The sequence below is a fragment of the Semicossyphus pulcher genome, unplaced genomic scaffold, assembly GCF_022749685.1.
Source record: "Semicossyphus pulcher isolate SPU_LCO1_2020_fin unplaced genomic scaffold, fSemPul1.0.p SCAF_5, whole genome shotgun sequence".
In the NCBI taxonomy this organism is placed as follows: domain Eukaryota; kingdom Metazoa; phylum Chordata; class Actinopteri; order Labriformes; family Labridae; genus Semicossyphus; species Semicossyphus pulcher.
In genome coordinates this window covers 454,731-467,248 of record NW_027211726.1, presented here as the reverse complement: position 1 = coordinate 467,248, position 12,518 = coordinate 454,731, and the positions used below count along the sequence as shown (strand labels likewise).

The 12,518-nt window shown below is 45.4% G+C and overlaps 1 protein-coding gene across 1 annotated transcript; it reads right to left on the bottom strand.

Annotated features, from left to right (window-relative positions):
- Positions 1-555: 555 nt before the first annotated feature.
- LOC138609328 (zinc finger protein 721-like) lies at positions 556-8,232 on the bottom strand. Its single transcript, XM_069681973.1, has 2 exons — positions 6,812-8,232; positions 556-2,219 (listed from the first exon to the last, which is right to left on the bottom strand). Exons 1-2 carry the CDS (start codon positions 8,138-8,140, stop codon positions 1,482-1,484), a joined length of 2,067 nt encoding a protein of 688 aa, XP_069538074.1. The 5' UTR covers positions 8,141-8,232; the 3' UTR covers positions 556-1,481.
- Between the last annotated feature and the right edge of the window lie 4,286 nt (positions 8,233-12,518).

The window sequence follows — 12,518 nt, the reverse complement described above, 5'->3', positions numbered from 1 at the left end:
ACTCGGTCTTCGTACTCCGCCACGGTTTCCTCAAACAGAGCGACGATCTCCTCCGCGGCCGCCGTTAGCCGCTCGGTGAGCAGCGCTCTCAGCGGCGGGACTTCAGCCTCTTCTTCTCCTTTTTCCACCTGCAGCAGGAAGTCTTCAGCGGCGGCGCTCATCCGCTCATGGACCGACACCCGCAGCAGCTGCACGGCGCACATTTTCCTCCTTTCTGCGCACTTTGACGCGTCCAGCGGGCAGAAGGAACAGCTGGTAAACAGACTGCTGTCTGCTGTCACCAGGCCCGCGGACACCGGAGCGGAGAGCGGCCCCTGCTGGACCGGAGGAGGAACGACAAAAACACTGTGGGGGAAGAAGTACTCCGAGCTTTACAGTGAAAGTAACTTTCCTTCATAAAACACCTTGTAGGCGGTCACTCATAAGTTTCTTTAAGTCCCAGGGATCCTGAAGGACACTTTATTTTTCCCATAATGCAGTGCTCAACAGAAGCAAAACGGTAGAATTAGTAATACCAGAAAAAGATTTTTAAATAGTTTATTTCATATTCAGTTTGTTACTTTCACGCCCGCTGAACCTCTTGGCCTGCCGTACTTCTCTTGACCCCCCCCCAATATCACGTTACATGTTAACATCATGTGTTATACTGACAGGTGGGAGGAACTCTGATCACTGATGAACCTCTGACTGACTCAGCCAGGACCCGGGACTCACCTGGACCCACCTGTGCTGAATTTGACACACATGTATTGAGACATATTTAATGTGTTTCTGGAGAACACACAGTTTGAGAGTAGTGATACATTCTTTATAAAACCACCTCCATCACTTGTCCTGTGAACAATCAGGTTCAAACTGTCTGCCATCATCAGAGTTTCTACATGCCGCTCTTCAAACATGGCCGGTCAGAGCAGCTGTAAACGGAGAGCTTTTATCTTTACTTGACTAATTAAAACTGCAACCATCTCCGTTAACAACCCGCTCCACGCCGTCCTGAACCGATGCTTGGCTCCGTTAGGTTTTTGTTGAGGAAGCAGTCGTGTGGTCGTGTCGGGGGGGCAGGAAGCGAGCTGTGTGCTCGCTGAAGGACGCTTTGCAGGTTCTGGTTTATAACTTGTTACTTCAATAATCTGGTTCTAGAGAAACAGCGGGCCGTCCGCTTACTGAGCCGATTATCTTCTTCTCCAATAAGTGCAGCAGCAGCAGGATGACAGGATGAACCGTCTTTATTTCACCAGCAGGTGTCACCACAGGAAGAAGCGATGAAGCCCACCTCTTCTTCATGTGGCCCCCGACCGCTCTCCAGCTGATCCAGCACAAGGCTCACACTCCACATTCTACATTCATGTATTTCTGATCAATGACTCACTGAAGGAAGTGAATCAACAACAGGTGAGTGGTGAACATGAGCGCAGATGTTGCTGCCCCTCTAACCTCCTCACTGACTCGAGGGTTCGTCTCCTCTGCTGGTCAGCTGACCATCACGATGTGTCCACTTCCTGTTGGCCTTTGGCAGTATCTGCAGGCTCCGCCTCCTGGCTGCCTGCTGACGTGTGCAGCTTCATGTGTCTCTTCAGATGTCCTGTGACAGTGAAACGTTTCCCGCAGACAGAGCAGCTGAATGGTTTCTCTCCTGTGTGGACTCTCATGTGAATCTTCAGACTCCCCTTCTGGGCACAACTTTTCCCGCAGATGTTGCAGCTGAAGGGTTTCTCTCCTGTGTGGACCCTCATGTGTTTGGTCAGGTCTCCTTTTTCAGAGCAGCACTTCCCGCAGAACGGACAGCTGTACGGTTTCTCTCCCGTGTGAACCCTCATGTGTTTCTTCAGGTCTGTTTTCTGGGCACATCCTTTACCACAGACAGAGCAGCTGAATGGTTTCTCCCCTGTGTGGTACTTCATGTGTCTGTTGAGGTGTTCTTTGACGTGAAAGCTCTTGTTGCACACAGTGCAGGTGAAGGGTTTCTCTCCGGTGTGGATCCTCATGTGCCTCGTCATGTTGCCCCGCCCACTGAAGTTCTTCCCGCAGAATAAGCAGCTGTACGGCTGCTCTCCGGTGTGACACCTCATGTGAGCCGTCAAAGAGCCGCTGTCTTTGAAGGATTTATCACAGCCTGTGCAGGGAAATGGCCTCTCGCCTGTGTGGTCTCTGATGTGTCGGTTCAGATTCCCCTTCAGGCTGAATCTTTTACCACAATAAGAGCACGGGAAAGGTCGTTCCTTTGTCGAAGATCCAACGTGGCTCCCAGGGGCTTCACTGTTTTTCGGACCCTCTGAAACCGAATGGAACTCGTTTGTTTGAGTCCAATTAAAATCACTGTCATCAGTTTCAGTGGAGTCCAAAGAATTGTCCTCACTAACAGGCTGTAAGAGTGTCTGATGGTGTGAGCTCCTGGCTGCCTCTGCTCCTCCACAGTCCGCTCCATCAGCTCCTGTTTCCACCTGCTCACTTTGTCTCTGGTGGAGCTGTGAGGACTGAGGTTTCTCTTCATCCTCTTCACGCTTCACAGAGACAGGAGTGAAGGGGAACTTGGTGGTATCAGCCTGCTGCAGGCCTTGAAGCTGCTCTCCCTCCTGACTGCTCCACAGCTCCTCCTGCTCCTCTTTAATGTGGGGGGGCTCAGTGTCCTCCTGGTCCACACGGGGGCTCCACTCCTGCTGCTCCGGGGGAAGCTCCTCTTTACTCACCAGCTGCTGGACGTCTGCAGGAACCTCTGAAACACAGAAAGACACATGAAGAAGTCTTGTGTGGTGTGAGTTCATTCAGAGTAACACGTATGTTCGACCCGCTGCTGCCTGAGACACTACAGACTCATTCATGTTCGAGTCTATTTTAAGGACCTGACAGTCGGTTTGTGCTAAAAACACTTGGATCAGTCACATGACGCACAGAGGAACTGAAGACTCGCTCATGATCAGAAGAGTTGATATAATGTCAGTAATGTTGGCGTTCATACATCTGACCTCTGCTTGTGCTTGTGCTGTCAGTCCGGCTCCTCTCAGCTCGTCAGTGAACAGACGTCGTTCACATGTTTGTTTAAACTTGGATTTCAAAGTTTATTTGAGGTCAAAATGAGCTGAAAGGCAACACAGCCATTTCTTATGACATTTAAAACTACAGCTCCCACAAGGCTTTGCGTGTGTGAGACTTATGGGAGTTGTTGTTGTTTCCTGCTAACAGACTATGTGTTGTTTCTCTCGGTGTAAATACAGGTTATTTAATGCTTCAGTATCCAGCCGTGTGACGGGCGTCAGTGTGTGTCTGACAGCGGACAGAAAACTGCAGGAACATGTTTCCCTTTAGTGCAAACTGTGATGTTAGCCGGGCCGGTGCTAGCTAGCATTACCCTGTGCTGCTGCTGCTGCGGGTCCTCCGGGGGCAGGGCGCGGGGACTGACCTGCTCTGTGCAGCTTGACTTCGGGCTTCAGCACAGCATCGAGCAGCCTCCTCTGGCGGCAGATCTCCCGCTCTGACCGCTCCACTCGGTCTTCGTACTCCGCCACGGTTTCCTCAAACAGAGCGACGATCTCCTCCGCGGCCGCCGTTAGCCGCTCGGTGAGCAGCGCTCTCAGCGGCGGGACTTCAGTCTCTTCTTCTCCTTTTTCCACCTGCAGCAGGAAGTCTTCAGCGGCGGCGCTCATCCGCTCATGGACCGACACCCGCAGCAGCTGCACGGCGCACATTTTCCTCCTTTCTGCGAACAAAGAGAGCCAGCAGCGGGGACGTAAACACACACGGAGTTCCGCGTCGACGACTGTTCGCCCGGAGCGGAGCGAAGCGCAGAGAAGAACAGCGAACCCTGCTGGACTGGAGGTAGAACAGGCAGATTCCTGGCAGCTGATCAGATCAAACGTTGGTCCTCAGAGACATGAAGGTGTTTCAATGGTTCAGACGAACAGAGGACATATAAAGTGTGTGATGGATGTGAGAAAGTAGGCGAGGTGAACACCCAGAGCCCAGCACGGTAACGCCTCAGTGACCGTGGAGAGACGCACACTTATCATCAAGAATAATGTAATGAGAAATATTATCCCTGTTTGTCCTTTAATGTAAACGACTTCTGTCCGTTTGATTGGCTCTTCAGTGAGTGAATACGAGTAAAGAGGGCGCCGGTGTAGCTCAGCGGTTACATCAGCGACCGCACACAGAGGCCCCAGACCTGAAGTGACAGCGAGATCGCATGTCTGTCCCCTCAGTGATCTGACACTCGTCTCCAAGGTGAAAGCGCATATTAAGTGTACAGCGGTCTGCTGTACGACACTCACATGTGTAAATATTTACTTTTGTGTTTACTGAAAACGAAAGTGCAACATGTAAATAAAGGAATGTATACGTTTCTCTCATTCGTCTTTCGTGTGTATTGATGAGTTTATTACGACCATCGTGAAGACAGAAAAGTAATTTCATAGCATTTTTTACCAGCATAATTTATGACTGGCATAGACGTTGGGCTGCGTGTATTGATTACACCTGATACAGCCTTGTTTTACTGTAAGATCTGACATGACCGACATGCAGCTCCCGATCCAGATCTTACAGTAAAACTACATCAGGGGTCCGTTTCACAAAGAAGGTTCCACAAACTCTGAGTCTAACCCTCAACTCTGAGTCGATCTACTCTGAGATAGGAAACTCTGAGTTTTCGGTTCCAGAACAGCTGATCAGAGTTAGTTCAGTCAACTCTGAGTAGGTTCAGCCGGAGTTAAGTGCGTGCACGCTGACTGTAAAAAGCCAGCATTAATGGAGCCCCGACACCACGATTCACCATGGCAACGGTACACAAAAAGAGGTCCTCCTACGTCACACCAGCGGAGCTCGAAATCCTCACGCGGACGTTCAGCGAATACGAGCATGTTTTTAGAAACATAAAGTAACACGGCTGCAGCTGCAAAAGAGAGAGAAGCGGCTCGAGTGAACGCGTCAGTTTGAACTGGTCTGTTTATTTAATACTTAATCACGACCGGAAGCTAAAATTTATATTAATTTAGGAGCAATCCAGCGTGAGGAAAAAACATACATGGAAGCAGTTCAATCATATTTTAAATATGAAACAGATTAAATATCATTCAGTGGCTGTTTTAATGAGCATCAGCTTTATCCCTAACATGATGCTGACTTCACATACATTATAATTCATGTTGATTAAACTGAATGTGTTAGTTTAAATAAATACAAAATCCAATAACTTACGGCGTCTCATCTGAGCGCTCTCGGCAGTGGTGGTGGAAAATCTACAAATGATGACTTTGACACAGATTTGTCTTTTGATTTTTTTATCATAATTATAAAAGACGTTTGCAAAGCGGTCAGAGCAGCACAGAGACGCAACGTTTCTTCTTTTAATTCGGTAACCGCTCAAACACACGCGTGAGACGGGCTGAATGAATGAGGAAGTGAATGAGGGTTTTATATTCTAGACGGAGGAGACAGAGCGAAACTCAGTGTCCTGAAGAAAACCTGCTCACGACCAGGTGAGGTTCATAGAGTCTGTTACTACGGTAACTGACCGAGAGCTTAAGTTACCTCTCTCTGTGAAACAGGCTAGAGTTACCCCTCTTTCTCTGGTTTGAGTTACCTCCCTTTGTGAAACGGAAAACTCAGAGTTTCCCTCATTTCAGGGTCAACAGACTCAGAGTTTTCAATAAACCTGCTTTGTGAAACGGACCCCAGGTGTAATCAATACATGCAGCCTAACAACCCATCATAATTATGCCGGTCAACAAAAAGCTAATACTACGCTGAAGCAACAGGTCAGTCAGGATTCTATGATGTAATGGGATCGCGTTCTTCTGCTATCGATTACTCTGACTGTTACTATTACTATTACTCTGTCAATAAAAACATAAAAGGCCAAAAAGTAATCTTAAAAAATAAATAAATAAATATGAGAAAATTGTATCGTGAGTAAATCGTTTGGTGAGCCCAGTATCAGGTTGAGTGTTGAGTGTATCGTTACATCCCTACATACAAACAAACAAACATGAAGACATCAAACCGACTGACTTATGGATCAATAACATCATGATTTGTCACACTGCAGACATGTGAACCTGGTCCACCACAGGAACCAGAACCAGAACCTGCTCATGGTGATGCAGATGATAAGATAAGTCTGTTCTATGGGTGTGAATGAACCCGACACTGAAGCAGTGTGTGACAGACTGAGCGTGTCACAGTGTGGACACCTGAACTCACAGGTACGTTAAAGACCACATGTTCTTAAAGTGACACGGCTCCTTCAGAGGACCTCACAGTCCAGCCTCCTCCGGACCCTCCTGACCTCTGCAGAGAATGACTCTGCGCCTTCTAGTGGACAGAAAATAATTGTTTACATAATTTAAGCTCCAGAAAAGTTTTATTTGCAATTTAACCCGAAACAATTTTATAAACGTCGACGTTTGTATCAACGAAACGTTTCAATATATTGATGGATGGATGGATGACATTTGAGCTTAAACATGGCCGCTGTGTGATCCTGGTGATCGTCACTTGTGTAAATGCAGTGCCGTTATGTTCGGGGGTTCTGACAGAACACCTTCACATGTCTGATGGTTGGAGTTACGCTGGCTAGCTAACTGGTTCTGATAAGCTACTCTGTGGATGACGGGGTCTTTATTTCTTCTGATGGGGTGACTTAGATAAAAAAGTTCCCTCTGAAGGTGAAAAGTTCTTCAGTGAGTCAACATGTCTCTGGGACTACTGGCTCTGAAAGTGTGTCTCAGAGAAAAGATAAAAACTAGAGCTGGATGAAGTCGCTGTGAGTTCCTTCCTGTTGTTTCAGGTTTGGAGTCACGGCTGGATCTTTGGTGGCACGCTCTCCGGTGTGAACCTTCATGTGAGAGTCCACAGAGCGTTTCTCCTGGTAGCTCTTCCCGCAGACACGGCAGCTGTATGGTTTCTCCCCAGTGTGTGTCAGCATGTGTCTCTTCAGGTCGATCTTCTGGACGAAGCCTTTGCTGCAGAGCTGGCAGCTGAATGGTTTCTCCTTCTTGTGGAACCTCTCGTGCGTCTCCAGCGAGATTTTCTGGCGGAACCTCTTCCCACAGAGGCTGCAGATGAAGGGCTTCTCGCCCGTGTGGATCCTCATGTGGGAGTCCAAGTTGCCGATTTGGCGGAAGTTTTTCCCACAGACCCTGCAGGTGTATGGTTTCTCCCCGGTGTGGATCCTCTTGTGCACGTCCAGATGTTGGCTCATGGTGAACTTCTTGCCGCAGATGTCGCAGGAGTAGATCCGGGGCTTCCCCCCCGTGTGGCTCTTGATGTGTCTCTTCAGGACGGTGTTTTCAATGAATGTCTTCCCGCAGAACTCGCAGATGTACGGCCGCTCGCCGGCGTGCAGCTTCATATGTCTCTCCAGAGAGCCCTTCCTGGGGAAGTCCTTGCCGCAGTCTTTGCACCTGAAGGGTTTCTGGCCGGTGTGCGTCCTCATGTGGATCTCCATGTCCCTGAAGCTGATGCCACAGATGTCACAGACCCGGCTGGTCTCCCTGTGGCTCTGGATGTGGAGCTGCAGACTCTCTGAAGACTCTGACTGCTCTCCGCAGACGCCACAGCGACTCTCTGGATCATTTAAATGAGTCTCTGCATGCCGCACAAAGTTCCCTTTGTTGTGAAAGGCGTTTCCGCAGACGGTGCAGTGGTGAGAAGGAGTCAGACTCGGTTTTCTGCGTCTGCTCCTGACGGCCAGTGACTCGCCTAACTCGTGGCTGCGGATGTGTCGCTTCAGCTCCGTGCTCTTGCTGAAGCCTTTGCCGCAGACTTTGCAGCTGAGCGGCATCAGTCCATCATGGGCCTTCATGTGTCGCTCCAGAGAGCCGGCGTGGCTGAAATCTTTCTGACAGACGGTGCAGCTGAAGGGCTTCTCTGCTGAGTGGATCCTCATGTGCGTCACCATGTTGCCTTTCTGGTTGAATCCTTTGCCGCAGACATGGCAGCTGAAGGGTTTCTCTCCTGTGTGCAGCCTCAGGTGCGTCTCCTGTGCTCGGATGGACGGGAACTTCTTGCCGCAGACGTCACAGGTGCGGCTGCTGTCTCGGTGGGTCTGAAGGTGCAGCCTCAATCCGTCGCTGGAGTCCAGACGCTCGCCGCACAGACCGCACTGACACTCTGCCTCCTTCAGGTGTTTCTCCACATGCTTCATCAGGAAACCTTTCCTGTCGAAGGACTTTCCGCACACTCTGCAGCTGTGAGCCGTTGCCTCTTCATCATTCTCCTCCTCCTCTTCGCCTGCAGGATCCTCCGGAGAGGCTGGTCGGTGGTCCGGTTCAGAAACGACCTCAGGTGTGGAGGAGGTGCCGGGCAAAGGGTCCTTCCGTCTGTCGTCCACAGGGAAGTTCTGCTTCAGATGTTTTTCATCAGAGGGACTCCTGACGTTGACGGAGAGACACAACTCTGCAGAGACAAACATAAGTCAGGTTTACTGAACAGAGACAGTTTATACAGGTCTCCTAAACTATCAGTCAAAGTTCATAGGGGATCAGAGCAGCTTTCCATTTCCAACAGAAAGTGTTCCTCTTGTGGATCTGTCCACAAAAACATCACCTGACAATAATCTACTTCTGTGGAATGAGACAATCATTAAACACACCGTATGGTCGTCAGCAGCGGTCTCTCAATCAAAACAAGAAGAAAACATGTAGTTTGATGATGAAAGGGCTTGGGATGATGGGCGTTTTTGTGTTCATTGTTAAACAGCCCATATTCAGTCAGAGATGGATGTCATCTTAAACTATCAGGACTCTATTAATCTCTACTGGGCTCTGTTAAACTCCACTGGATTCTATCTGGACTCTGTTAAACTCTATTTGGACTCTATTAAACTCCACTGGATTCTATCTGAACTCTATTAAACTCTATTTGGACTCTATTAAACTCCACTGGATTCTATCTGGACTCTATTAAACTCTATTTGGACTCTATTAAACTCCACTGGATTCTATCTGGACTCTATTAAACTCCACTGGACTCTATGTGGACTCTATTAAACTCTATTTGGACTCTATTAAACTCCACTGGATTCTATCTGGACTCTATTAAACTCTATTTGGACTCTATTAAACTCCACTGGATTCTATCTGGACTCTATTAAACTCTATTTGGACTCTATTAAACTCCACTGGACTCTATCTGGACTCTATTAAACTCTATCTGGACACTATTAAACTCCACTGGATTCTATCTGGACTCTATTAAACTCCACTGGACTCTATGTGGACTCTATTAAACTCTATTTGGACTCTATTAAACTCCACTGGATTCTATCTGGACTCTATTAAACTCTATTTGGACACTATTAAACTCCACTGGATTCTATCTGGACTCTATTAAACTCCACTGGACTCTATGTGGACTCTATTAAACTCTATTTGGACTCTATTAAACTCCACTGGATTCTATCTGGACTCTATTAAACTCTATTTGGACTCTATTAAACTCCACTGGATTCTATCTGGACTCTATTAAACTCCACTGGACTCTATGTGGACTCTATTAAACTCTATTTGGACTCTATTAAACTCCACTGGATTCTATCTGGACTCTATTAAACTCTATTTGGACACTATTAAACTCCACTGGATTCTATCTGGACTCTATTAAACTCCACTGGATTCTATCTGGACTCTATTAAACTCTATTTGGACTCTATTAAACTCCACTGGACTCTATCTGGACTCTATTAAACTCTATTTGGACACTATTAAACTCCACTGGATTCTATCTGGACTCTATTAAACTCCACTGGATTCTATCTGGACTCTATTAAACTCTATTTGGACTCTATTAAACTCTATTTGGACTCTATTAAACTCCACTGGACTCTATCTGGACTCTATTAAACTCTATCTGGACACTATTAAACTCCACTGGATTCTATCTGGACTCTATTAAACTCCACTGGACTCTATGTGGACTCTATTAAACTCTATTTGGACTCTATTAAACTCCACTGGATTCTATCTGGACTCTATTAAACTCTATTTGGACACTATTAAACTCCACTGGATTCTATCTGGACTCTATTAAACTCCACTGGACTCTATGTGGACTCTATTAAACTCTATTTGGACTCTATTAAACTCCACTGGATTCTATCTGGACTCTATTAAACTCTATTTGGACTCTATTAAACTCCACTGGATTCTATCTGGACTCTATTAAACTCCACTGGACTCTATGTGGACTCTATTAAACTCTATTTGGACTCTATTAAACTCCACTGGATTCTATCTGGACTCTATTAAACTCTATTTGGACACTATTAAACTCCACTGGATTCTATCTGGACTCTATTAAACTCCACTGGATTCTATCTGGACTCTATTAAACTCTATTTGGACTCTATTAAACTCCACTGGACTCTATCTGGACTCTATTAAACTCTATTTGGACACTATTAAACTCCACTGGATTCTATCTGGACTCTATTAAACTCCACTGGATTCTATCTGGACTCTATTAAACTCTATTTGGACTCTATTAAACTCCACTGGACTCTATCTGGACTCTATTAAACTCTATCTGGACTCTATTAAACTCCACTGGATTCTATCTGAACTCTATTAAACTCTACTGAACTCTATTAAACTCCACTGGACTCTATCTGGACCCTATTTGGACTCTATCTGGACTCTATTAAACTCTATTTGGACTCTATTAAACTCCACTGGACTCTATCTGGACTCTATTAAACTCTATTAAACTCCACTGGATTCTATCTGAACTCTATTAAACTCTACTGAACTCTATTAAACTCTATTTGGACTCTACTAAACTCCACAGGACTCTATTAAACTCCACTGGATTCTATCTGAACTCTATTACACTCTACTGACCTCTATTAAACTCTATTTGGACTCTATTAACTCCACAGGACTCTATTAAACTCTATTTGGACTCTATTAAACTCCACTGGACTCTATTAAACTCTATTTGGACTCTATTAAACTCCACTGGATTCTATCTGGACTCTGTTAAACTCCACTGGACTCTATTAAACTCTATCTGGACTCTATTAAACTCCACTGGATTCTATCTGGACTATGTTAAACTCCACTGGACTCTATTAAACTCTATTTGGACTCTATTAAACTCCACTGGATTCTATCTGGACTATGTTAAACTCCACTGGACTCTATTAAACTGTATCTGGACTCTATTAAACTCCACTGGACTCTATTAAACTCTATTAAACTCCACTGGATTCTATCTGGACTCTATTAAACTCTATCTGGACTCTATTAAACTCCACTGGGCTCTATTAAACTCCACTGGATTCTATCTGGACTCTGTTAAACTCTACTGAACTCTATTAAACTCTATTTTGACACTATTAAACTCCACTGGACTCTATCTGAACTCTATTAAACTCCACTGGACTCTATTAAACTCCACTGGACTATAACTGGACTCTATTAAACTCTATCTGGACTCTATTAAACTCCACTGGGCTCTATTAAACTCCACTGGACTCTATCTGGACTCTATTAAACTCTACTGAACTCTATTAAACTCCACTGGATTCTATCTGGACTCTGTTAAACTCTCCTGAACTCTATTAAACTCTATTTGGACACTATTAAACTCCACTGGACTCTATCTGGACTCTATTAAACTCTATCTGGACTCTATTAAACTCTATTTGGACTCTATTAAACTCCACTGGATTCTATCTGGACTATGTTAAACTCTACTGAACTCTATTAAACTCTATTTGGACTCTATTAAACTCCACTGGACTCTTTTAAACTCTATCTGGACTCTATTAAACTCTACTGGATTCTATCTGGACTCTATTAAACTCTATCTGGACTCTATTAAACTCCACTGGGCTCTATTAAACTCCACTGGATTCTATCTGGACTCTGTTAAACTCTACTGAACTCTATTAAACTCTATTTTGACACTATTAAACTCCACTGGACTCTATCTGAACTCTATTAAACTCCACTGGACTCTATTAAACTCCACTGGACTATAACTGGACTCTATTAAACTCTACTGGACTCTATTAAACTCCACTGGATTCTATCTGGACTCTGTTAAACTCTACTGAACTCTATTAAACTCTATTTGGACACTATTAAACTCCACTGGACTCTATCTGGACTCTATTAAACTCTACTGAACTCTATTAAACTGTACTGGGCTCTATTAGACTCCATTGGACTCTATTCAACTCCACTGGATTCTATCTGGACTCTGTTAAACTCTACTGAACTCTCTTAAACTCTATTTGGACACTATTAAACTCCACTGGACTCTACCTGGACTCTATTAAACTCTACTGAACTCTATTAAACTCCTTTGGACTCTATTAAACTCTACTGAACTCTATTAAACTGTACTAGGCTCTATTAGACTCCATTGGACTCTATTAAACTCCATTGGACTCTATTAAACTCTATTGGACCTTTTTAAACTCGACTGGACTTTATTAAACTCCACTGGACTCAATCTGGACTCTATTGAACTCTACTGAACTCTATTAAACTCCATTGGACTGTATTAAATTCTACTGA

Excerpts from the sequence above, each read along its gene's own strand:
- LOC138609328 (XM_069681973.1), bottom strand. The coding sequence starts at position 8,140 with ATGAAGCATGTGGAGAAACACCTGAAGGAGGCAGAGTGTCAGTGCGGT. Across the intron at positions 2,220-6,811 it reads AGGTTCACACCGGAGAGCGT|GAACGACCTTTCCCGTGCTC; the intron begins GCCACCAAAGAT and ends TCTTCGACAAAG.